Consider the following 26,916-nt stretch of genomic DNA (forward strand, 5'->3'; position numbering starts at 1 on the left):
TGTAATGACACTATTTTTGTTTTTTGTTCTCTGTCCTATCGTTTTCTTTATATCCTCTAACTTCCAACAAAAACACCAAGTCTCCATCTCTCAACTTGGCTCTTCAGGTTTCATCCAAAAAGGAATCTTTCCTTTCCCTCATATTTCTCTGTTAAAGTATCTGTGTTGTTTTATATAAATACATTTGAATTAATTCACATTTCAGTCACAAGTCTCTTAAAAAGAGATTTTATCTCAAGAATCTTTCTGGTTGATGTTCCCACTCCCGTGACAGTGCTGCTGTGACTCGCGTTATCAGTTTGTGTCACTGCCTACATTTCCCATCGTCCCTTGCGGCAGGAACAGCGTTGCCAGCCTTTAGCAGCCGTTCGAGTCGCCCGCTGTGCAGCTTCTTCCTCCGGCCCGACCAACTGGAAACATGCTCTCCTTTGCTCTGCGACAGCTAGCACGGGTAACTCTGATACCAATATAATTTCTGTCTTTTTATGTGACGGTGTCCACGATTGCTTCACCGCACTGTTGTTTCTGCATGGTTGAACTGTTAGCTAGCTTAAAAATGTCAGCGTGTGTCAGTGCTGAGTTACAGTGGTGAGGGGGGCAATAGTTCCCCCAACTCCACTTCACCAGGGTCCACCTGTGATTTCTAAATAAACCCGAGGCAGTATACTTTCATTTTTGGACTTACGTTTTAAACCTTGAGGCTCGCTCGCCAGCTGAAGGGCTAGCAGGCTAGCTGTCAGTATCCTGCAGATCTTCCAGCTGCTTTTACCTGATGATGCAACAGCGACCGCTCAGTTTCATCATATGGAGAAACTCAACTCCGATGAACACTTAGAAATACCTTCAAGCGGATCAAACACTAGAGATGGACTTTATTATCATAGAAAATAGATGTTAATTAATATAATTTGCTGAAAAGTAATTTGTGTCATTTGACTCACTTGTGAATCATTTTTAAAATATGTGATAATGGTCAGAATAGTTTTATCAGCAATTTCCCTTATAGGATTAATTCAATCAAAGTGAAATACTGAAAAAAAAACGTACTAAGGATGCATTACAACATCAGTGGATATGACTTATTTTTTTAATGTTTTATTTGTCTCTTGCTTTGCTGCTGTTCATCAGACTGGACTGATGCTAAACTTTCTGCTGGTAGAATAGTTAAAGATGATCACTCATGTTTCAGGCGATTATTACCTTAATATGACATTTAAAAGGGTTTTTTTAGGACAAGAATTAATATGTTGACCACTGCAAGACATCTATTCTAAAATCTCTACTACTGAAGGATATTTAATTTATTTCAAAATCAGATTACCGGGCCACTTTTTTCAATGTTCCCCTGCTTAATCATTTTCTGTTGATTGAGTTGTAATGTATTTGGACATCAACTTCTGCCAAACATTGTACTTTTTCCCCAAGTGTCACAGTCCTGGCCTGAAACAAAAATTTGTTTCATTGGCTTTACAAAGTAACAGTCAGCCTTTTTTTTTTTTTTTTTTTTTTTAATAGTAACCCATCCTGTGTGAGGCATAACTGTTTTTCTGATAACATATGCTGTCTGTCAATGACTAAAAGGGATGCTTGTTATCTAAAGGAGAGGTTACATTAGTTGAAGTGGACTGCGTATTATCTTTGTGTTGCAACAGACTCACAGGAGATAGGACACTGACCCCTGTACCCGTTTGGAGAGTCAAAACAATTACAGTACTCGGTCATGTCAAACTTAAAACATCCTCATTGTATTAAGTGTTATCTTAATAAGCTTCTGTTTTTCTAAAGAAGACATTTTAATGCCCTCACAGCACTTTTTAGATGTATGTGTGCACACTCAAAACCTTGAGGAGGCCATAAAACTGTATCAATGAAAAACTGCCTGTGATATGAGCAAGAGCCCTGAGCTCTGTTGTTTTATTGTATTTATTTTCAGATGTGAAGTCTGAATTGGAAAGCTTTTATTCTGTTTTCTTTGTACCTTTGTTGTAAATCACTTTTATCAACAAAAAGAAAATATAAACTGACAGAAAAGGGAGAGAGACCACATGAATTATTTTCCTCTGTGCTAGGTATCTTTGAATTTAGCTGTGATAACTTGGTGAGTAAGTGTGGCATCAGTTTGGAAAACAAAACAATTTATTCGACTGCAGTTTTTGACAGCAAGTTAATAAGTACCATTTATGCTGTTTTTGAACCTACGGGGTCTGGAGTCAAGTTGTTGTCGGTTATGATAAGTCCACACAGATAATGGAGAAGGTTAACAGACAACATCATATTAACTCGAAATGAGCAGTTCTGCCCCCAGCAGCGAGCAAAGTGCAAGATGAGGCTGAAATGTATCACAGAAACTCCCAGAAAATATTAACCTCCTCCTGTGAGATGATTATGTAAAAGATAAATAACAGGCATTGGTTCATGCATGTCAGCAGCTTTTTGAATATTATCTGTATTTATTACTGCAGGTTAGCAGAAAGATAAAATGGTAAATTTTTCTATGTAAAGCGATGCACTCATTAATGTTCCATCAGGCTAATTTTGTAATATGGAGTCAGTTATCATTGGTGTAATGTGCTTCAGTTTTTGGAAAATGTTTTAAATCGTATTTTATCATATTTTTCAGTTTGAAACTCAATGATACATGATTGAAATAGGCCATCCTGGGAAGCTAAGCAGCTTTTTGTGAGAGGCCCAGAGACAGGCTGTATCAGCTAACCCCCCCATTAAAATAACATAACATTCCACTTCAATTTTTGTCCACTCACATTTCTACCAACACTGAATTTGCATGCAGACTAGGTTTACCCAAAAATATTTCTACCATAATTCAAACCTAACCTTGGCAAACTGTTTTACAGCATTTGTCTGAATACCTAAGACATACGTCTGTGTACATCAACTATCAACTTTCTTCACTGATGTCCTTAAAACCTGCTGTAACATCTCATTCTCATCTCTTGTTTTTATTAGAGACATAATGTTCATCACATTTCTTAGAAGACTGTAAATCCATCCATCTATCTATGTACTAAACCCACTTAGTCTGACATTGGGTCACTAGAGCTGATTCTGTTGGACCTTAGTGTGATGGAAACCCATGTATACAAGAGGAGAACAAAACGTTTCTCCAAGAATATAAGTGTAGTATTTTGTCATTGTAAGGCAACTATATTACCCATATTGTATTTCTGTGTTGTTGTTGTTGTTGTTTTTTTATTAATTGAGCATAACCTGTCAAACTCATCAGTTCAATAGCAGTACTTTTTAATGAACATCAGGAACAAATATTGATCGTTTTTGAAGAGGTAGTTGTTTGATGTGTTGATACTGACATTTACACACACACAAAAAATAAGACTGTTTATTAGACCAGTTCATGAAGTGACCTCTTTAGGGGATGTTACTTAACATAGTTTGTCAGAAACAACTAGGTTATGTCAAGGCTGTCCCAAAATCTTGAGGCCCATGTTCAGACCTAGTTTTGCTGCAAGTATGTTTGAAGTTGTCTGTTAATGTAAGTGGCTCACATGCTCACACGCTTTTCCTATTGGTGCTGATTGGTTAAGTGTTCCACAGTATTAAACAGACTCACAAGATGTTTCCTTTATTATGTATTTAAAGCATGTGATGTCCTCACGGGATATTTCGTTCACGTACTTTCGTTTCTGGCTGCTGTTGACCTCAGGCTCTCTGACATTCGAATGCTGCTGAAATTTGAGGAGCTTTGTACCGTGAAGTGTTCTTGAGGTTATTGTTTTGCGTCCAGGCATCTGTAAATGTGTTGAGTTTAAGCCTTTGACAAAATTCATTGAAAGCGTATCTTCAAAGTCTTTATCATGATGAACTGTGTTGACTTCTCTTAAATGAAGCTGTTCATTGCATTGATGGAGTGGTTATATTCCAGCTTTTGTCTGACACAACCTACTTGCTACCTTGTTTAATTTTTAAGATGAAAGTACTGATAAATACTGGGTTTGCAAGAAAATTCCTCCTTTTGTTTTTGTGGACCGTTTAAAAATTGCAGCTTATTGCGTAAGTCCTGTAGGGAGATGCCTATTTTCTGAGGACTCTGTAGCTCCAGCTAGTGCTGGATGGCTGCATGACAGTTAAGCAGCAGAAATTGACCTGAGTTGACCAACTAATTTCTGGTGGATGTTCAGTCATCCAGTCAACTAGACGCACACATCCTTCATTCAAGTCAAAGAAGCAGCTGTTATGGTTGGATACCTATGTGAACTAATGAGAACATTTATTTGTCATTATTTTAAGCCATTTTCTAGCACTTTTAGTGGGGCTGTATGATATGACAAAAATGTTATCGCGATCATTTGGTAAAGTGGGATATCTGAGGGAGAAGAGGAATGGGAATGATAGGAGTCGCGGTTCAGTTCAGGTTACAGCTTTTTGCTTGTACTGCTGCCTTTATTACTACCAGGAGATACATCGAAAAGTCAGATTTTATTTTAAGCTTTTCAGTCTTGTTTTTCTAAACACCTAAAAATGTCAACACCTTGGTAACAGATGTGTCTTTTCCTTATCTGAGTAAACAAGAAGAAATTGACAACTTTGAAATATGAAGTTGCTCCTTCTGCTTGAAAACAATTTAAGAATCCAAGTCAAACCTGCTGTGCAGAACTTCTGTTAGCAGCTGCAGGGACGATAAGACTGACAACTATGTAAAAAATAAAAACAACCATATATTGGAGCCACTTTAAAGAAAAAAAATTCCAGTTTATCGTGTGTGTGTGTCTGTGTGTGTCTGTGTCTGTGTGGATTATATATTTTGTAATGGTTGCTTCTGCAATCCAAACATGTTTTGATTGTGACTTGTTGGTCTGGATCCAACTAAGCATATTGTGATGTCTGACATTTCACGCATCAAATAATAAAGAAAGAATGATTTTTTTTTTTTTTTTACTACTTCAGCCACCTTCGGGTTGCAGGATGTCAGAGCTGAGGGTAAAGCTGGGTATGTCATGAGAGCTCATGGGGAAAATGGAGAATTGGACAATCATACACAATCAGTTACATCATCTACGACAATGATGATGATGACCTGGAGTCACCAATTAACGTAAAATGTATATTTTTGGTAGGGATGCACGATATTGGATTTTTGCCGATATCCGATATGCCTATATATCGAAACGCCTTTTGGCCGATACCGATAATCACAAGGTTTTTTTTTTTTTTTCACTGTAAAGAAAGCTAAGTCTCTCCTGTACTGGAATTTACATGTTACTCTTATTGTGACAGTCTTATTTGTTTAAGAAACACACATAAAACAAGACAAAAAACATTTGATTTTACCATACATAAGAAATGTATTATTTTTTTCAAACTCGAGACATTCAGTGTTGAAATACAGAAAAATAATTCTAGATCACATGAACTTTAAATGTACAATGCATATTTAAACATAACCAAGTTGCATTTGACTGTAGAGCTCCTGTAACGACCTGGTGACAGACACAGAGCTCTGCAGCGTAAATAAATGAAGTGCTACATTTTATTTAAGGAGCTTTTTCAGATGGAAAACAATAATTCTAACCGAACAGCCGACTTGCTGGGTGCTTCCCTGAAATAATACTAACAAAGTGCTTTAACAAAAACAAGCAGTGCAAACATTTTATCTAGCTAGCTCAGACCTAAAATGCCAGTCCATTTCAGTATAAGGAATGAGGATAAAGAATAAACCATTTCAATTAATTATTTTTTTTTTTTGACGCACTATGGATGTCACCACGCGCGCCCAATTACTACGTCACCTTATCAGCTGTGAATATCGGCAGAAATTTTCATATCTGCCGAATTATAACAATAAACGTTTTTTTATAGCCGATACCGATATTGTGCCATAATATCGTGCATCCCTAATTTTTGGGAATATGAGACCCCGAAAAGACCCATCCACACATGTTGAAGTGTTTCTGGTTCATCACTCCTGATGTAGTGTTATTGTAGAGAAATTGTCAACCATTAAAAAAACTAAGCTAAGCTTGAGGCTTGCTTCATGACGCTTTGATCCATTTCTTGTAGCAACATGAAAAAAGTTCAGGCAAGTCATGTCACAGAGTGGATTCGTCAGGCAGGTTATGGCCAAACACTGCGCTGTCTGGCTAAGAAGGCAGAAGTGATTGCTGCAATTTGACATGTTTTAAAAAGTTTATGAATAAAAACAGTAAGATTCACCTGGTGGTGATACAGCTAACAGTTGGGTGAACTTGTTTGACACGTTCTTGTTTGAATTAATACCAGAGGCCCATTGCGAGCAAACATCTTGGCAAGACAACCACCAAGAAGCAGACTGTACTTCAAAACAACATGAACAAACTTGTTTCAAGTACCAACAATTAGACAAAATGAATATTGCATATAAACTGTATCATATTCAAGCTAATAGTAAATACAAATAATAAGCTATATTTCATTTTTGATTTGACTTCCCTCCTTGTTTTTAGTGCTGTTTTGAAATTTTAGAGCTTCTGTTTGTTTTGAATGTTGAGACATGGGCTGACCCTTGGAGTCTGGTGCATAACTCCCACTCAGCTTGCTTTTGTCATCAGTTCACGGGAAAAGCTTTGCAGTAATCCTACTTTCTTCGTTCTTGCTACTGTCGGCTGAATGTGTCCGGCTTGAGCCAACAACATTCAGATTTTCATATGTATGCTGCAAACAGCAGCTAAAACAAGAGATCACGGTGTATTCAGTATTTATTACTCAGCGCAAAGTTTTCAGATTTTGGTTAAGAAACGGCTTTCATTGTTATCCTAAACACAGTCTGTCTGGCTTCAACACATCCCACTCAGACACTACTAAAAATTCAAATTGAATGCTTTTTACTCATTAGTTTTTGGCACAAAGTAACATAATACAGCCCCAGCAGAGGCGTCCTTAACTTTTTGAGTTTTATTTCTTCAATAGCGGCAGAACAGACACGCGTTTCTCAGCATCGGTTCACAGCTTTGTCTTCTTTTTTTTTTTTTTTGAACAGTGATGTTTATATCTCGCTTGGAGCTACTTTGACACAGTGAAACGTTGCTGCCACTACCTTCAAAATGGAAAGTGTTGCTCATGTCAAACAAGCATGAACAGACATCAAACAAGCAAATCTCCTATCGTCCTGGGAGGCCTCACACACCAGTGCTGCACGTGCCTCGCACATTTTCAGTCCCAGCCTGAATCCTCGTGCGGCAAGCTAATAAAAGCTATTGTGATTTTCCATATTTGAAATCAATACTTAAAGGTATAATACAACATTTTCTCGAAAAGACGAAGCCCCTCGTCTGTTACTCACTTTTTGAACAACGCGCATGCGCCAGACCATCCGCCCGGCTCTCCTGCTTCTCCCAGAAAACGCGGAAGTGTACGAGCGCGATCTCCTCTTCTCCGGCGTGCACGGCTCTGTACAGTTTCTGCGATCCGCCTCGCTCATAAATAAAGCTTTTTTTTTTCCGAAACGGCTACAGTTTCATTATGTCAGACTCGCCATCGGTAAGTACGAGCTCAGAAGCTCACCGGCTACATAAACACTCTGAATGCCCATGCGCAAAAGGGAGAAGCTGATTGGGCGCAAGCACGGAGAACCGCCTTACGAAAGCAGCACGTCAGAATGATTGACAAACAGACCCACCAATTATTTAGGTGATCCACCCGGAAATCAAAATGTTGTATTACACCTTTAAATCACTGTCTGGTAAAGATCCATGCAAGAAGTTTGGAATTGGAAAAATGGTTCTAAAGGCCTGCTCATCTATGCTTTTTAGATATGTTGTTTTTCCGCAAGACTGACAAAAACAGGACATCAATTTGATTTCTATTTGGCTATGTGATATTTTTAAAGCATTACAATTGCCTGTAGGAAATTAAACCTACCTTTTATAGACAAATTGGTTGATTGAGAGTAGCTACTTTACTTTGCCAGCTAGACAGCCTTTTCTAGTTTTGGATTTGTAGTGAATTGAAAAGAAATACCTAATCATCTCCCCCCCCGGACAAATTTAATATTTTTGAAAACAAGAGATCAAGAGATTTGAAGGCATCAAAAGGGTAATTTTTATATAAATATTTTTTTCTGAAAGTTGAACATGACCTGTGAAACTATAAAAGTGTTGCAGATTGAAAAAAAAAAAAAGTTTTCCGTCATTTCTCATGAGGGAGCTGGGATAGCCACTTGTCCCTTTCTGGGCAGTGTTGTCGTCTTTTTACCACCATCCCGGGGTTTGGGATTGGTATGAGTTAGCTTGACATGAGTGTATTCCAGCCACATGATTGGCTAAGTATGGTGCGCCTCTCATTATCATTCGCTATTCGAGTTCTTTGTCAAAAGATGAATGGTGCGGATGACTAATGACAATGAGATTTGCTCCGCCCAGCCACATGATTGTTCAGCACCTCTAATTGTTATTGGCTTCTTATATTGTCTATCAAAGCATGGACGGATGCAGTCATAGTCTATTGACCATGTTTTTATGTCTGTCAAGGAAAAGTTATTTTGCGATATGTATCTTTACCATTTTATGGCCCAGCCACAGTTGTGACTATTTGTATGTTTGTGAGTGATTGCTTCTTGTGCGAGATATTAAGTGAATGCTTGCTTCGACGTTACAATAGCAGTAGCTGTTTCCTGTAGTGTATTCTGCCATCCCCAACATCAACTTCAGAAGCTTATGGATAAAAACTACATCGAAGATAGAAGGATGCACCATTTTCACTTTGACATGATGATGTAATGGTTTGCACGATTGCTCCACAACAAGGGTTAGAGTTTGAGTTCCCTGAAAGCTGTAAAAGTTCTACCTGTACCTGGGTGGATTTTCTCTGCAGACTCCAACAAATCCTGAGAAGTATCAGTGCTTTTGACACCACTGCTGTGAGACTGACAGACACCGCGAGAGGCTTTATTGCAAAATAAAAAAAAACAAAGACCATAAGCCAGCCTTAAACTTCATAGAGTTGGCATTCCAATATCTGAGGCACCACAGGAACTCCAGTCAAGAGCTTCATTGTTGCAAGAAGTGTTGTTGAAAGATTACAGTGTAAAACGTCTCGTTCCAGCACCCTGATAATCCTTTGACCCAAGCCGAGTAGAATCACGCTGAACTGGGCCGACTTCCTTCACGCCTGTTCATCCCCCTCCAGATTTCTCACTCGACTGTCATCGGGAGTGAATCACGGGGCAATTTGTAACGGACAGCTTAGCTATTAGTCAGTGACAGGGGAAGCGGCAACGACACGTCAGACTGACGGATATGGTCGCCCCGCTGACACTTCTTCTGTACTACCTTACATATCTGCTTTTTTTTTTTTTTTTTTTTTTTAAGGTTCCACAGTTGCTTTACTCTTGTCCTCTTGGTTTTTCTCCTGTTACGGGGTTGATTGTTGTTTGGTATAACTACTGATGGACAGCAGTCATCTGTAAAATTGACTCGCCTCAGCCGCGGCTGCAGGAAATGGACAAAAATAATACAGAACTGGGATTAATGAAACAATTTTCTTTCTTCCCCTTTCTTCTTTTTCGCCATTGTTCTTTAGGTACAGATGTTTGACAGGAGAGGCAAAATGCCAACAATTACCTTATCATTGTCACACAGCTGCAGCGCATCTGTGACTCTGCCATTATTTCGTGCTCAGCACCCAGGTTGACGTGCCCCGTCCCGCCCCTTTTCTCACAGCGCGGTGCTCATCAGGTTCACCTTCAAACGACAGCGTAATCTGTCGCCTAAAAATAGTCCCGCTGTGACATATTTGGTGCTTGTTTCTTGGCTCTCACTTCTCTTGGATCAGTTCATCTTGTGTTTATTAATTAATCTCCCGTAATCATCTGCGGCAGAGACGCGAGGCGGGAAAGCAGAGAGGCAGACCACAGGGACTGACCTGCGCGTTGTTTGTTTAAACCCAGAGCTGTCCTGTTTGGGGCTCTGTGGAAGTGATATTGATGACAAGAAGAACTAATAAAAATGCCACACCGCCAGTGTTGCTCAGCTGAGCGTGCTTAGCAGCGTTGGGTGACAGGATGGGGACAGGAGGACGGGGGAAGGAAAGCAGGGACGAGGAGGAAGGAGAGGCACCCGTGTCTGTATTCTTTATTTTTTGGGAGGTTTTTTTTTTTTTTTTTTATGCCGTCAGTTGCTCACAATCACAGTGTTGGGGTTTTTCTGCCACCACTTTCTCCAGCCTTGGTGTGCCCCAGCAGAAACGCAGACAGCGAAGGACAGTTCCCGTCAAGATTTAATGACCCGTGTGATTCCCCAGCGAGAAATGTGTCCTCAGAGGCAGCTCAACCTGTCTCCCCAGGCCCTCATCTCTTCCAAGACCCTGAGGGAGGGGGGCCTCTCCCCTTTTCCACCGCCGCCACTGCCACTGGTGACAGAAGGCCAGGGTGGAGACGCTTCGAAATCGGTCATTAATGTGCCAGTCGCTTTCCCTGGATACACATCTCCATCGTCCCCTCTGCCACCCCGGGGAGGAGAGCGAGAGTGGAGAGGACGGGCCAAACAACAATGGAGTAGATAAACCATCTCCAGGCTGCTTCTCAAGATAAATGCTTCAGCTTAACAGTTTTTTTAAAATAATATTTTACTGCGGCCGGGCATTTTTGCAATGAGGAAAAATATGACGAGTAGCTGCAGTTGTGTTTGTGCTGTAGCACACGGTTGGTGTGATCGCTAAATTTCAAGTTTAATAATGGCCACTTCAGAAGATTACGAACCAAAGCGTAGCTTCCTCCTCATGGAATTAAAGGTAATTGCACTTTTTTTCATGAGGGTGTCTTCAGCCAGACCTGCGCATTGTGTTAATTGCTTTTTAATGGCGCTATTAAAAAGGAGGCTGTCCCTCACACCCCAGCACACCTGTACAAATGATAACTGTGTTACTTTTAGAGCAATTGATCCTTGCACAAAGTCAACATCATGTTGTCGATTGAATAACAGAAAAAAAGGAACAATATCTTCTGTGCACAATCACCCTGTCAAATATTTGATCAAACCTCTCGAGTGTTTTTTCACTCTGCACGCTTGGTTTTGATTGAGAAATATATCATAAACTAATAAGGACAGTGTTTTTGTGTGTGTGCAAAAATACTATATTTACAATAAAGGCTAAACCAGAAAAGTGTGAGCAGCAATGGACCCAGTATTGGATTTATGTTTAAAAAGAGCCAGTGAAAATTGCATGGACTCTGCACTCTTGCATGATGAGGCATTGCTGCCTCGCCAGCCCCAGTCCAGATTAGATAAGCAGGAAGTGCTGAATCTGTTCTCTATATGCCTCCTCCTGGTACACTGAGGCAGTAAAAGTCAGTCCCTCAGTTTGTAGAAGTGCTGATAGAGGCATAATTGAACAACCATGCTGATTATTGATATCATGCAACCACGCCAGCTTCTAATTATACCAGGCTATGTTTGAGAGTGAGAGGGGCAGCGTACTGGGAAGGATTCGAAGTGTCTCTTTATCTATGTAGGACAAATCTAAATCTTAGTTATAGTATGTGCATTGATGTTGTGTCATGGAAAATCTTTTACCTGTTTAATACTTAAAGGATGTATAAGCCCAAAATTAAGTCCCACTCGGCAGTAGGAATCCATCTGATTGGCAAAACATCTTGACATGAATGCGCAATGCACAGTTCAGCCAGTCTTTCGCAATATTTATATTGCACACGTTTATCTTGCAGTAGCAATAAATTTGCGATATGTTGTGCTACCGTTGAAACAGTTAAGCATTTCCAGGTTACTGAATGAAATGTCCATAAATTAAGTAGTGGAAAAATCAGCCAAGTTTCACCTGTGCATAATAGAATAGACGGGATTTGCATTGAAGCATTCACAGGGTATGTGGGAAAGAAATGTTTTCAAGGACAAGAAACGTAGTTTTTCCCAGATGTAGCGCAAAGCTGAAACAAAGTCAGTCAGTTATCGTTTAGGAATACTTTTTCAAATGCTTCACAAGAATATATAATATTCCAGGATAATGTTTCAGTCAAAATATGTGAGAATGAAAAAAGACGTTATATCATAACGAAAAAAAAAAAAAAAAATTCCTTTTGAGTTGGAACAATGTGGGAATAATTTAGTGTTAAATGAACCTCATTGAGATGTCACATTGATAAAACCAAAGGTCAACGTTACAGCACCTGTTTGTTTACCAATCCTGTATTTAAAAATCTCGCCTATTCACTGGAATGCATGGTGATACCATGGAACAATTTCACTGCATCTGGTTCTGATGTCTGACTCATGTCGAATTGCCAAAATGTTTTAGAGAGTGAAGTTTTGCCCAGCATCAGGAAACCAGATTTGAGGTGAAGGTCTCGGGTCTTTTAACAGAGCAATGACCCCCATGCACAAAAAAAAAAAAGGTTAAAAAAGTGCAAAAACACTTTTCAAACAGCAAAGTTATTCTGACCTAACTCCAACGGAAAACCTTCAGAGTGGGATGAAATCTGCATCTGCAAAAAGAAAATGCTGCAACATTAGGATTTTGAATTTGTCAGAGTTTCAGACGCACCGACTGCAGAGAGGTGTGAGAAACCTTTAGATACACAAAGGGTTTGGAGACAACTGCTGAAAGGAAAGGCAAGCAAGGTGACAAAACTCCTATTGTTGTTGGATAGCTTAAAACATTTTATTAGACATTTTGAATATAACAAATAGACCCGTTAATCCATCCTTTTTTGATGGCATATTTATTGTGGGTGTGTGCCAGTCCGGCTGACATCAGACAAGAAGCAAACGTTGACATTCCCACACAGGGTTAAAATATGGATCATCTGCATTTATTTCTCAAGGTATCCTGAAATATCTGTTCCTAATCACTTGTTCCCCAACTCATCTCTCCCCAGCCTCTGTGCCAGCGGGCCCCGGTGCGTCTCGGCGTCCGCGGTCAGCAGTCTCACGCCGCCACCCGCGTTGTGGAGGAAGATCGCCCATGGACCGGTCAGGAGAGCCTGGCTCAGGATGACCCCGAGATGTGGGATCTGCTGCAGAAGGAGAAGGACAGGCAATGCCGCGGTCTGGAGCTGATCGCATCCGAGGTACTCCACCTTTAAGCATCATGACTGATGAGTTTTCAACAAGACGAGCGATTTAAAAATGCACAACTTAGTGCTTTCTGGACAGTTAGGGCGGGCTAATACAGTCTTTGTTGATTAATAATGAGAACGTTCATTTGTCTAGAAACCTACAAATGTTGGCAACAGGCTGGTGCTGCTGAACCTTCATTAATCCGCGTGAGGCTTTCTTTTAAATTGACAAGGTTAAGCGTAATATTTATTCACTATTTTGTATTGATCTAGTCGCTTCATTTGGAAGACGTGACGGCTTTTGTAAACAGTGTCTATAAAAGCTGGCAGCTTTTGTACTGTATGTTGGCAGTTTGGATGACTGAGTACTAGGGATGTCCCTGGCAAGTGATTTCTTTGACAATAAATAATACTTAATAAAAAAATAAAAACTGTCAAAATCTAGCACTGTGCGTTCAGCCTCAACATCTTCCAATGACTTTCTAAAGCATTTAATTTACAGAATGAAGTGAAAGCAAACCTTGCTAGGTCGCGGCCGTGATGCACTGCTATTTTCCTTCAACCAGACAGGATCACTGCGTCTCTGGGTAAATTATATCAGTGTGTGGTTAGCAGTGTTAGCAGTAGCTATCATTGTGTGCAGGTTAATATCCGAATGCTCGAGCTGCATATCAGTTTTTTCCTGATAAAGTCTACATGCTACCATGTTTTCATTTTCTTGTCGGAAGTACCAACAAGCATTGCTAGTTTTGTAAGAGGATATCTCTGTAACATCTCACTGTGCTGCTGTACAGCTGCACTTTACTCGACCTCTGCCACGAGAGGGTAAACCGTTATCTGACAGCTCCTTAGCCCTGACGAGTGGTGAGTTATGTTTTTTGAGTGAAGCAGCTTTGTACATTAATAAACCACTAACTCGTTTAATTGAGTCGACATAGTCTTCAAAGGCCGTAAACTGATTTTAAATAATCTTGATGTATGCAGTTACTTTTTCATGGCAGAGTATGTGCATTTTTTTAAATATTTCTAGTGGTCTGCTAGGCTTGTGAAAATCAGACCCCCTTTGTTGAAGATACAAGCGATGAAACTGATGTCTTCAACTCTGACAAGAACACATTCTACTCGACCTTGCTGTTCATTTATTTTTCACCCACTAACTGTGCACAGTTGGCTGTAAGTCATTCAAACTTGGCTCCTTTTAATGGTGGAGACGCGCAGAGAGAACTAGATCCTCTGAAAGCAAGAATAGCTCAATTATTACAGAAGAACTTGGGCTAAAGTCTTTGTTTTCACTCCAAGGCTGGATGGTGTGAAATGGAAAATTTCAATATTCAAAAGAGCAGACAAGGTTTTTCTTCCCTGTTGTTTTTTTCTCTCTCTCTCTCCTCCCGTTTCTTTTTCGCCACAGTAGCTGTTTGGTGGAGTATATCAGCCCCCTCTCAACACAAAGCCTGACCACTCTAGTGTGAGATAAAGCTGATCTCTTCATTCTGCCTCCTCCCCAACTCGCTCCGTGACGCACATCACACTTCAGCTCAGGCAAACATTTTCTAAATGAAAAGACACATATTTTTTTTTACACTTACACACACTTTATGACAGTGAGAGGCGACTGCAGTTCCCTTCCTGGTGCACGCACGGTAGTTGGCATGACAGACGAAGGCAGCAGAAAGCTGTTACTGGAGCTGTTATCTCCCTTGATCTCCTCTTGGCTCTCAGGTGGGAAATTAGCATAACCACACACACAACGCAGTGCTACTCCATCCGGCGAGGGGAGAAACTGTATTTGTCTGTTCTGTGTCGGACACTGTTACTGACCGTTGCGTGAATATGCACCTGAAGAGAGAGATTGCACAGTGAAACGGTGAAAAGAAATACGGTGTATAGACTCCAGGTAAAGGTGTATTTTCATCGATTTCAGCAGTCTCACGCACTCACTCAAAACAGTATGTGCAACACATTCACCCTTTTACACTGACTGGGACAGTTCGGGCGTTACATGTTTACAAGTACAGGTTAATTGGATTATGGTCTTTGTCCTGGTAACTGATTTATTGTTTATTGCAACATGGTCTTTGTCCTGGTAACTGATTTATTGTTTATTGCAACATCACAGATCGCTAAAATTATATTCGAAGACAGATTCCCCCCCCCCCCCCCCCCCCCACTCAAAATAGGTTTGTAAAAGTTGTTTGCTCAAGTCTGTCACCATAACATCCTCAGAAACAAGAGAAACGTGCTGGCCGTGATCTACGGGCACCGGCCTGAGCTTTTCAAACATCAGGCGCTCACAGTGATCGGCTGCTTGATGATCGTACCGAAGGGACGATGTTTCAGAGACTTGAAGAGCTTTTTAACAAGCCGTTCAAAGCCGAACAAAACCAGTGAGGCAGGAGAGCTGCGCAAGAAACGGGCTGAGGACACTTGAGACCGAAGATGAGACTAATGCGAAAACATCTGTTCAGCAAACCTGTACAGTGTGATGTGTGAGCATGTGTCTCGTCACCTGTATTTGATCGTGTTCAGAACAGCTGTGAAACTCCACGTGTTTAATATCTTTATTTAGAAGACGAAAATTCATAAGACAACTCATGTCTTCGAGAAAATATTAAATGGTCTGTAAAATATTCTTTCTAAATATAAGCCTTTATAAAATAGGAATGATGAGTTTGGATGAAGTAGTTTTGCAGTCGGAATTGTGATCTATTAATAAAACAAAAAAAGAAAATGAGAAAAACTGTTTGACTCCCATTATACTTGTGGATACTGACCTTGTTCCTTCGTCTTCATGTAATAATGCTGCATCCTGCATTATTTGGTGCAGACGAGCATCACTTGCAGGTTGTATTTAAAAGCATCAGACATGTATATGCGAAGAAAAATCAGATTCCAGACTGTGGTGAAAATGAAATAAGATTCACGTATGAGCCACTTTTGCTGTAGTATGCACTTTTTTCTGCAATATGAATGTACCTGTGAAAGAGTGCATTCTCTGATTTCAATCTTCCAGCACACTGGAGATATTTACAGAGAACTTTTGGAATGTAATTAAACTTTTTTTTTTTCCCAGCAATCCAAATACCCCAAAATATGTTTTTCTTAGAAAGTGCATTTCAGGTTTTTTTTTTTTTTTTTTGCTTGTTCTTCTTCTTTTTGGCGTAATAGTCCACACCAATATATCTCTGCATGTGCAGAAAAGTTTATTACATTATCTTGTATCCTCCAGGAGCGAGGCGATAAGCATTGTGAAGTGCAGAGTGTTAGTCTATGGAAGTCCAGAGGTTCAATACTGTAATGATTGCCTTTAGCCGGAGGGGGATTTCTCACTATCACTTAACAGACTTTAATTTGCCGTCCTTGTCCCTTCAGTCCACTTGCGCCATTGATCTAAGTGTGTGTGTGTGTGTGTGTGTGTGTGTGTGTGTGTGTGTGTGTGTTTGTGTGTGTGTATTTTCTCTTCACAGAATTTCTGCAGCCGCGCAGCTCTGGAAGCTCAGGGCTCCTGTCTGAACAACAAATACTCTGAAGGCTACCCAGGGAGAAGGTGACTGTTTATTCAACCACACCCCGGCTTATTACCACCGTTGATATTCAGGGGCTTAAGGATATTTGCTTTACACACACTCATTTACACCGTGTTCTCCAGCTTGTCCCTTTAATAGCACATTCTAACCACACAGCAAATAATCCCCAACCTCTGCCTCACCAAACAGAGGTCCCGAGGGGATACATTGGAGGAATTTTATGCCAGTTTAATAGTTGCATATTTTCCAGTTTCCTGATTTTCTGTTATTTTCCTGGCAGAAGTCACATTTATCAGCTACAAACAGTGACCTGACATGCTTTAAAATTGTCCTCATTTGATGCCTTTTATTCCTGTAATGCAAGCGTACCATAAATCTACCTCCCACTGAATGTTTTTTTTTTTTCCCATCCCCGCTCCTCTCCCCCCTCGTCTCACTCATGCTGCTGCTTTACACTTTAATGTAATGAAACAAAGGGACAGTTTCATTTAATGAGTGGTTTGTACAGTGGCCATCTGTTACTCCTTCATCTGTAATTCCAATGAAGAAGGATGAGAATGAGCAGATCTGCTCTGGAAATTTTGGATGTATTATTATTTTTTTCTGGGTTGTTTTTGATTTCTGTCACCGACAGTGATGTTTGCTGAAATGTATGAAAGTGAACGCGCATTGCAGATTAAGGGGATTTGGTCTCTTTTGCTTTGAACAGTCATAACGGTTAAATAACAGTGTGAATCTGCCGTTGTAGGTTTTTTTTTTTTTTTTTTTTCCCCCCATGATTCTCATGCAGTTTATTCAGCCCTCGTCAAGCTGCTTTTTGACAGCAAAACAAAATCTTTGAAAACTCCCCTCACTTCCTGCTTGATAAGAACTCGGTGAGGTACAGAAATGAGGACTTTTGACAAAACAGAGTTAAAAGAATAGACTCTCATTATAAATGGAGGCTGTATCTGTATCAGATAAAACATGGATGTAAATCATTCATGGATTTAACCTCTATTGTTCATTTCATCACTTCAGAAGTGGAAGCACACTTCCCCCTGACCAGTCACATCTCCCATTCACACGCCGCCAGCTGCTGTGCAGACTAAATGTCTTTCTAAGGTTTTCTTCTTTATGAAACATCTCATTACTGCGTCTTCCCTCCTCTCTGCCTGTAGGTACTATGGAGGAGCCGAAGTGGTGGACCAGATCGAGCTTCTGTGTCAGAAGCGGGCCCTCGAGGCCTTCGACCTGGATCCCGCTCTTTGGGGCGTCAACGTCCAGCCGTACTCCGGTTCTCCCGCTAACTTCGCCGTGTACACCGCCGTGCTCAAGCCGCACGACCGCATCATGGGCCTGGACCTGCCGGACGGGGGACAGTCAGTACTGCTTTCTTTTTGCTCTCCATGTTGTCACTTCTTTCTTTTATCGTCGAACTTTTCAAAGCTGTCCCAGTTTCTTTGTTGGCCAACAGTGGCGTGTCACTTACAAGGCCTCAAGAGTCACTGCTTTCCTTTTTTGTTTATTCAGAAAAACTTCTGTGCTTGGTGAGTCGAGTTGTGTGCAAACTTATGTTTGTCTGTATATTCATTCTTTCAACTTCAGTCTCACCCATGGCTACATGTCTGATGTGAAGAGGATCTCAGCCACGTCCATCTATTTTGAGTCAATGCCCTACAAGCTCAATGTAAGTACAAACAATCTAGTGATGTTTAGTAACTGTGATTAACCATTAGGTTTTGGTTTTATTGTTGCTTCTCTATACTATTTTACATTTCCATTTGCTTCTTCAAATATGCCTTTATGCTATTTGAAACCAAATCTGTTTACTAATGACAATACCAGGTAGGTGTGCATACATAAGAAATGGCTAGAACTAAAGAGTTGCCCTGGATCAGTGATCAAATCACCCAGAGTTGGTTCCCTGAAAGTTCCAGGTTTTTATTCAGGCCAGTTTTACCCGTTTCCAGGTAATCCATTGTTTTGAAATAGCATTCCATAATCATCTTCTTTGATTTTAAATAGATGCAAATTTTAAGAAAAAAGCTAAAATCCTGATTTTGAAAGTTTAAATTTCAAAGTGCCCCGTGAACAGCTGGGTAAAACCACCATTTATCTATCTTAGTGCAAGGCCCGGATATACATGGTGAATCCTGGCTTCACTGACATCAGCACACAACAGTGAGCGGCCTTATTTGTCAAACCTGAAGACCCCCAGTAACAACAGATTGATTTTCTGAAGGAGTTATAATGAAAGAAGGCGAAATTACTCATTTTCCACCTGCATCTGTCTTTACTTAAAAAAATAAATAAATAAATAAAAAGCTACTGGGATGTTCATTTCAAGAAACTGAAAAGAAGAGGTGGAAAAAAATGTAGCTGTGGAGTTCTCATTCCCTTTTAAGAAATTCAGTTTGTTTCCTGGCCCCCCGGGGGCAGACACCAGGCAGAGTGGGTTGGGACTCAGTGTCTAACTCAAGATAACTTAAACCCAGCAGAGACTTGCTGGCAGGCACTCGCTGAAAGAGGGCAATTCGGGTGTTTTAGTTGATGTATGGCCGCTACACCTCCCCACACTGCGACCACGCGCTCCAGCTTGTGTACAAAACCCAACAAAGCGGCGTTTTCCACCTGCACGGAGATCTGTATTATCATAGCCTCGCCGATGCGAAGAGTAATTCATCAAATTAACGTGGCGATATGACCGGCACGCTGTGTATTCAGTGTTTAGTATTTCATTCCCGGGGTCACAGTCGTGTGGTGGTGTTGGTAGCAGCTGATGGATGGCGATGAGAGTCTGCATGTCCAGACCCGCTGATGTATGGGCAGGCAGGACCCCTCTGCGAGAGAGATAATGGGAAATCGACAGGCCGGCCAGCACCACCGGCTCTGTCTTCACAATGAGCAGGTTGATGGAGTGAGGGGGCATCCATAGATGTGCTCTGGAGATGGGAGATTATCAGGTTGTCTAAATAAAGCCTTTCCCTCTTCTTTTTCCTCTCCTTTTTTTCTCTCATCTGTGCCACCCCTATCCTCCGTTGTTTCCGTCCCTCACTTTGTTTTTGTGAAGTGGTTCGCCACCTTTTTCTGGAGACTGGAGGCTAAAATGATGTGCTGATCATTCGAGTGGTCCAGCTTGACTCCGTGTCACGTGACTGAAGGCAGAAAGCAGATCGTCTAACGTGTTTCTGAGATTGCTGCGTTTGATCAAAGGAAGGAGGGAAAAGTCTTGAAACCAAAATGTTCCGCCTCGACGCTCCAGTTGAACAGATCCCTGAAAGGTTGGATTAGGATAAGTAGTGGTGCATTACTGAAATTGCTCCATCTCCTAGCATGATGTGACAGGTGTAAATGTCTCCTTTGGATAAATTTCCTTCACCTTTTAAAGAAGCCGAACTACTTCAGATGCAGTCGATTCAAATGAGCTTTGAATGAAGAAAAAAAAAAGAGTCCTGCTTCAGTGTTGATGTTTGCGCTTGATCTTCGGATACCTGGCAATTTCTTTTTTCATCCTCGATGCTTCTTTTCCCTGTCCTGACCCTTCCACTCCTTTCAGTGCTCGTATCTTCCTCCTACACACCCTCTCCTTTCTCTGCTCTCTTTTCACTGTGCCTCCCTCTCTCCGCAGACTGCAACAGGACTTATAGACTACGACCAGATGGAGATGACGGCCAAGCTGTTCCGGCCCCGGCTCATCATCGCTGGCACCAGCGCCTATGCCCGCCTCATTGACTACGCCCGCGTCAAGAAGGTGCACGGAGAACTCTCTCTGTATTCACAACTCATCCCTCTCCCTCCCCATCTCTCACAGTTTTTTTTTTTTTTTGTGTGCATTTTCACTGTCTTCTTTCTTTCCTGCTTTCCGTTTTCTCCTCTTTCTCATCCCGCATTAGGAAGGTCAGGCCGGCTTCGTCCTCTTATTTAAAAACTCGGCCAACCTTTTCCGCGGAAATGTCACACACACCTGCTTCCCATACTGATGGGTCAGATCCAGCCAGCCTTTTCCTCCAACCGCATCCCCGCTAATTCCCCGCCCCGCTGCGGAGGACCCGTCTGTTCTAAATACAGAGCGTTCACTTTCAGACTTCAACATTTCTAAACAAAAGCCCAATTTTAAGGCCATTACACACTTTGCACGACGCCACCACACAGATGCATTCTTTTCCCGTTGCCTACTCAACTCGCGAGCACACAGCCTCAACTTTTAACAGCACACTTCACCGCTCTCGTTGACGGTGCACAAGAGGCCCCTTTATCTGTTTTGTTATACCCACCCGCTGATTCACTTCATTCACTCCATGACTGCTTCCCTTTGTTGCCGAGCTCCACTTTAGCCCGCACCATCAGATGGAGTGTCCCGCCATTACAGAGCTGTGTTTTTATTAAGCACCATAACTACTTTGCCACTAGGCCTGAAGAGGGCCCATATTTTCCCCTTGGCATGTCTCTGTGGAACTGTTCACTGTTTTATGGCAGAATCTGCCAGCCAGGCTCCTCTCCAGATTTCCAGTGCTGTGCTACCTAGATTGGAGTAAATCTTTTTTTTTTTTTTTTTGTTTCCCCCACGAATCGAAAGTTTGTTTCACGATATTGGTCACACCACGTCCCAATCTCATGTTCTTTTACCCCCTTTACATCCCCCCGCTTGCCTTTTAATCTAATAAACATGTACTTATCTCGTTAAGATACGACAGGAAAGGAGATTGTCATGATAATGCATGTTAATTGGAGCAGTAAAAAGATTGTTTACTGCTCTGATCATTTGCCAGTCAGTCAGCAGCACGTTGGTGAGCTATTTTTTCCTGTTTTTATGAATTGCTGGCAGAAGAATGCAAGGATTTTATTAAATTTAGCTATGTTGTTTCAGGCCTCTAAAGCCTGCCGAAAAGTGCTTTTATACAATCTCTGTTGATTATTGTTTCCCTTTAAGATGAGAGGTGGCGTGGTGAATACGTACTCTTCAAGAGCAGCGGGGGAAAATATTAAAAATGCAAAAGAACAATATTCTGTTTCAAATATTGTGAGGCACAAAATGTAACAATTAAAATTTGTTCTTTCCTACAAACAGTGCTTCATCGCAAATATCAAAGGATCGATTGCATAAAATAGTAATAGTTGTAACATGAATATCAAAGCAAAATAAAAACATGACGAATGCAAAAGTTAGTGTTGTTGAAAACGGTTTCTTTTCTTCCCCCCTCACTCAGCTGTGCACAGACATTAAGGCGTACCTGCTTGCGGACATGGCTCACATCAGCGGCCTGGTGGCAGCCAAAGCCATCCCCTCCCCCTTCGAGTACGCCGACCTCGTCACCTCCACCACACACAAGTCTCTGCGAGGGGCCAGGTGAGGACGGGCCCGCCGGCGGCGGCCGATCACGTTACTGAGGATGAAACCTCATTTGGGTTTGGCGGGAGAATGAAACGGACGAAGTGCTTTGTCAGTAAGGAGCTGTGTTCCCGTTCCGCTCAGGGCCGGCCTCATCTTCTACCGTAAAGGCGTCCGATCCGTCGACAAGAAAGGAAAGGAAATCATGTACGACTTGGAGGACAAGGTCAACTTCTCCGTCTTCCCCTCGCTGCAGGGCGGACCTCATAACCACGCCATCGCTGGTGTGGCTGTGGCACTTCGACAGGTCGGCACGCAAACACACCGCAGCAACACAACACTTGATTTGTTTTGATGTTACACTTCGTTAGCCTGCTTTCTTCTTAATAAATGGTGATCTCTACACTGACACACACGCTCAGATGCTCTGGTGATGTAGCTTTCTTTTTTTTCCTTTTTTTTTTTAAATCATCTGTGATCATTTCCAGGCTCAGTCTCCCATGTTCAGGGAGTATATCGGCCAGGTGATGAAGAACGCCAAGGCTATGGCTGCTGCTCTCCTCAGCAAAGGCTACACTCTGGTTTCAGGTAATGGCTTGTATTTAAGTGTTCTTGTTTCATTATTTACCTTGGAGACACTGACTCAGCAAACACAGGAACACTGAGAACTTGCACAAAGTGTCCTGCCACAAATATGCAGATTACACAATTGAAGCAAAGAAAAAAATGTGCTGTGCGTTTAAATTCCAGATTTACTAATAGGCTAATGCCAGCGCCGCTGCCTCGTCAGTCAAGTCAATAAAATCAGGTGGAAGTGGTCGCACTGTGGCTGCGAGCAAACGCTCAGATCTTGTACCGCATGTGTTACGCTGGCCTCAGCTCTTTCTTTGATGTATAGCCTTCAATTAATACCCCGTATTATTCACACTGCTTACACTGCAGTGTGTAGAAGCTCACTTTTAAATATTTTACAGAAGGAATGACAAATGGTTGGAAACACAACTTAAATGGCAGAAAACATTATCAATAAAAGAAATGGATCTGAAATGGGCAACTGGTCGTCCCTGTCTGCTAAAATAATTTCAAAAAATGGCAACGCACAAGAGAAAGTCAATTAATCTGATTTTAACTGAATGTCAATCACAGTTATTCCTGAAATATTGAAAAACTGAATGCATTCGGAGATGGAAATGTATCTTTCTCATACTTTATTCGATAAACTTAAAGCCATTCAGTTAGCTTATAGTCAGTCAGTTCTACCAAAGTCAAAATTAGTCACTGTAATTCTCTTACGTCAAATGAAATCATTAAGTGATCTGTTATAATTTAGTTCTCTGTTAGAGAAGACAAAACTTTAGTGGCCCCGACCCCAATCAGAGTTTACCATTTCTGAAATGAAGGATAAATTGTGATCATTTGCAGCTTGAGCTTTCCTGATATAAACAGGTTAAACACCAGAATTCCTCATGGTTTTAATGACGGTAACAAAATCTTTGTACACGAGGCCGGAATATGTATCTGCGTATTAGTTTTTGTCCAAGAGGGAGGCATCTCAGTACAAGTTAAATCAGGTCACCTGGACCTGGAAGACGTTTTGTCCTTCATCAGTTGACGCTGCTCACCAGACCAGGCTGGCTGCTCTCTCCTCAGCAGATGACCAGGCCCAGTTGGACTGAGAAAGGCTTGAATAATTAATCTGATCTGATTTGCTCAGTTTATCCTTTTATTTGTTTCATTCCTGTTTTATTGAGTTGTAAACGTAAAATATAAGCAAACTCGCAGCACTTCACCTCTTCTACCTGTTATAGAGACGAACTTTGTAAAAGCTGTGCCAGCATTAACCTGCCTGAATATTCCAGGCGGGACCGATAATCACCTGGTCCTGGTGGACCTGCGGCCGAAGGGCATCGACGGGGCTCGAGCGGAGCGGGTGCTGGAGCTGGTGTCAATCACCGCCAATAAGAACACCTGCCCCGGGGACAAGAGCGCCCTGACTCCCGGTGGCCTCAGGCTGGGTAAGAAAGCGCCTCGCTGTTAGATTTCAACCACACAGAGAGTCGTGAGACTCCCGGTATCCAAACAGGATCACCTTCTCTAATTGTAAAAGTGATGTCTCTGCTTGACGCGTTGATCAGTGTTGAATATAACAGATTCACCGCAGAGTGAAGTTTTGTGGCAGGTTTACTTTACATCAACATCTTCTCCACTTAGTCTGCTTCGCTCTTTCTAAATGTAGCTGCGCATATGGAAATTAGTCAGCCACGAATGAAGCCACAAGCTCTGAGCGCCTCATAATTAATTAAACTTGTTTGGCTTTTTAATCATCTTGCAGGAAGTTCACCCGCTTCACATCCACACTGCCGCCTTTCGGCTGTATGTCTTCAGGCTAAATCTGCTACCTGTAGGACAATGCCGCGCACCTATTTTCTCTTTCCGAGTGCACCTCGGTTCCCGTTCGACTGTCGGTTCAACACACTCACAGTCCAAAGACCCGTTTCTGGAGTTTCCACCAGCTCCAGGGTCCTGCTTTCTCCCTCTGAAGACCATATGGCCTCTCAGGAGGAGAGCAGTTCAGCAGCATGAATTATGTACAGCTGCACCGTCCAAACTCCACCTTCATTTAGCAATTATTCACTGTAATAACAATGTAATATATCACATTATATACTGTTACTGGAATATTGGCAACGGAGTTTCCTTAATCTATCTGATGTGTCTGTGTTTTGGACCGCCGCCTATAAGTATAGTAACTCTTCAGTAAGCCTTTCCCTTTCGTAATTTCTTTGTTAGTTTGATGGTCATTTCAATGTTAGATTGACAATAAAAGCAGAGCTGAACTTTTAGATGGATCTGCTTTTGTACGATTTCGAGCACTTTAGAGACATATCGAAATTGTACTTCAACAAACTGTAAATGCTGACACTGTTCAGTTTTGTCTGTTTTTTTTAATTTATGCCTCATTATATTCAGTGGGTCATATGATGTGATAAACACATGTTGTGCTATCTCGTTCATAAACAACATGTAGAATAACAGTCTAAAATGTAAAATCAGAGCAGGACGTTTGGCGGTTTCTCTGCTTGATTCATGTGTCTGTGTGTCTCAGGTGCTCCGGCTTTGACCTCCAGACAGTTTAAAGAAGCCGACTTTGTGCAGGTTGTTGAGTTTATGGATGAAGGCTTCCAGATCGCTTTGGATGTCAAGAAAAAGACAGGTAAAATCCTGCCGTGAGAAGAGAGACGGATTAATCTGTGACTCGGTGGCTTCCCTTCTTTTTGTTATCGCTGTTCAAAGCACAGTTTGAAACTATGTATTTATTAGAAAGTAAAACAGAGACCGTATGTTATATTCAGCTGCTGAAAGAGAGGAGATGAAATGCCCAGCGGTGATAAAACAAAGACAGCTTAAAATAAAAAAAGCAAAGAACTTCCTCTCCGTCTTCTCTCTCTCTCTCTCCCGCTGCAGGAAAGCTGCAGGACTTTAGGAACTTCCTCCTTCAGGACCCAGAAACGGTGGCTCGCATCGCAGACCTGCGCCACCGCGTCGAAGCCTTCGCCAGGCCCTTCCCCATGCCAGGCTTCCACGACCATTAGGCCGCCCGCCGCCGAGTCGCTGGTCTGGAGCTGCCAAATGGAGGAAAGGCGGCCGGGCAGCTGTGTGCACCGAGAAAATGGGGGGGTGAAAAAAACAAAAACAAAAAAAAAGAAAAATGTCATGGTGGTGAAATGTGACTGGCGAATGTGATCCAAGTTCACTTTCCTCCTGTCAGATCTGGGAAAACGGTACTTCACACTTCTTTGTAGTCCTCCATCAATCTATTCTTGTAGAACGTGAACCTCCTGGTGGAGGGAAAGAACAATGAAATTTGACAGATTTTGTAGAGCTAAATATTTTCTATTGCGTCTGAAGATTTTTTTTTTTTCTTTCCTCTGAATTCTTCACACTTTCTTTAAATCAAACTTGTGGGAGAAACGATAACAGCATGACAGAAACCAGCAGTGTCAGTGACTTCATAAGTGTGTAATTACTTTTTAGATTAAGATACCGTGAGAGTCTTAATTCTGTGGAGTCTTAACAATTGTCACTAATATATTTTATGAGCTGTGTGCATGATGACTTCGTTCTCTGTCTCTGAAAGCAGCCAGACTCTATGAGGACCATGACTGCTTCTGGAATCTTTTTCTGTTTCATTTTCAGATTGGTTCCTTTTGAAAAAGAAAACAAAAAAAATAACCAGAAATGTCAGAATGTTGTTTTCAGTTTGTGAAGCAACACTACAAGCCACACCGCAGAGTGACTCAGAAACATGTCACAAAACTTGTGGAAAAAAATAAATTAAAGACCATTTAAACACCATGGCTGGTGTCGTACGAACAAAATCTGACTGGATGTCTGTTTTTGGGTCACTCTTCATTTTTTTTTCTTGTCAGATTGCCGTCATTCTCTATTTTGTTATGAAAGATAGTTACACATATCCAGATGGAATCAAAACTAAAATACTTTCCTTTCAGCATGTTTACAAAGAGTATATACTTTTCTATACATATTATTTAAATAGGATTAACAGTGCTGTTTCCGTTATTTTATAACTTTGGTGGGGTTTCCAATGCCAAACGCTCGTTTCTCATATAACAAAACACGGGATGTTGTGCCGTCTGCCAGACCTCTGTGTCATTTTTCTTCACTGTGGTGTTCAGTGATGGAAACTGTGAGGCAGTTTGATTTGAAGACACCCTTTCAGAGTATTTTGTTGTCTGTCTGGTTCACAGATTTGCACTGTTTTCATTGTCACTGCATCAGTGAGGAAGCGAGGATTGTCTATAAAATGGTCCTTTCAGCACAATCATGGAGTGGGTGTTTGAAATGATGTGGTACTTTCCTGTTTTGTACACAACTCATCTTTTAAAGCGATCCTGTTCAGACTTTATCCAACTTTTTTTTTTCTTTTGTCAAGTCTTTGCCAAAATGTACCAGTATTTTACTACAGTGTTCATAAATCTGTTTGTCGACTACATTATCTTGCGGGAAATCGTACGCCAACACAGACTTCAATGGATACA

General features: G+C 41.4%; 1 protein-coding gene across 1 annotated transcript; it reads left to right on the forward strand.

Annotated features, from left to right (window-relative positions):
* Positions 1-338: 338 nt before the first annotated feature.
* On the forward strand, positions 339-25,529 carry shmt2 (serine hydroxymethyltransferase 2 (mitochondrial)). The gene is made up of 12 exons (XM_030091959.1): positions 339-451; positions 12,842-13,033; positions 16,486-16,565; positions 17,706-17,906; positions 18,133-18,214; positions 20,156-20,278; positions 21,735-21,874; positions 22,001-22,163; positions 22,345-22,444; positions 23,716-23,871; positions 24,963-25,070; positions 25,322-25,529. The coding sequence occupies exons 1-12, from the start codon at positions 419-421 to the stop codon at positions 25,447-25,449; spliced, it is 1,506 nt and encodes a 501-aa protein (XP_029947819.1). The 5' UTR covers positions 339-418; the 3' UTR covers positions 25,450-25,529.
* Positions 25,530-26,916: the final 1,387 nt, after the last annotated feature.

The sequence above is a fragment of the Salarias fasciatus genome, chromosome 5 (assembly GCF_902148845.1).
Source record: "Salarias fasciatus chromosome 5, fSalaFa1.1, whole genome shotgun sequence".
Lineage (NCBI taxonomy): Eukaryota > Metazoa > Chordata > Actinopteri > Blenniiformes > Blenniidae > Salarias > Salarias fasciatus.

Coding starts and splice junctions, on each gene's coding strand:
- shmt2 (XM_030091959.1), top strand. CDS start 419: ATGCTCTCCTTTGCTCTGCGACAGCTAGCACGG. Junction 17,907..18,132: donor GACCTGCCGGACGGGGGACA/GTCAGTACTGCT, acceptor TTTCAACTTCAG/TCTCACCCATGGCTACATGT. Junction 22,445..23,715: donor AGGCTACACTCTGGTTTCAG/GTAATGGCTTGT, acceptor TGAATATTCCAG/GCGGGACCGATAATCACCTG.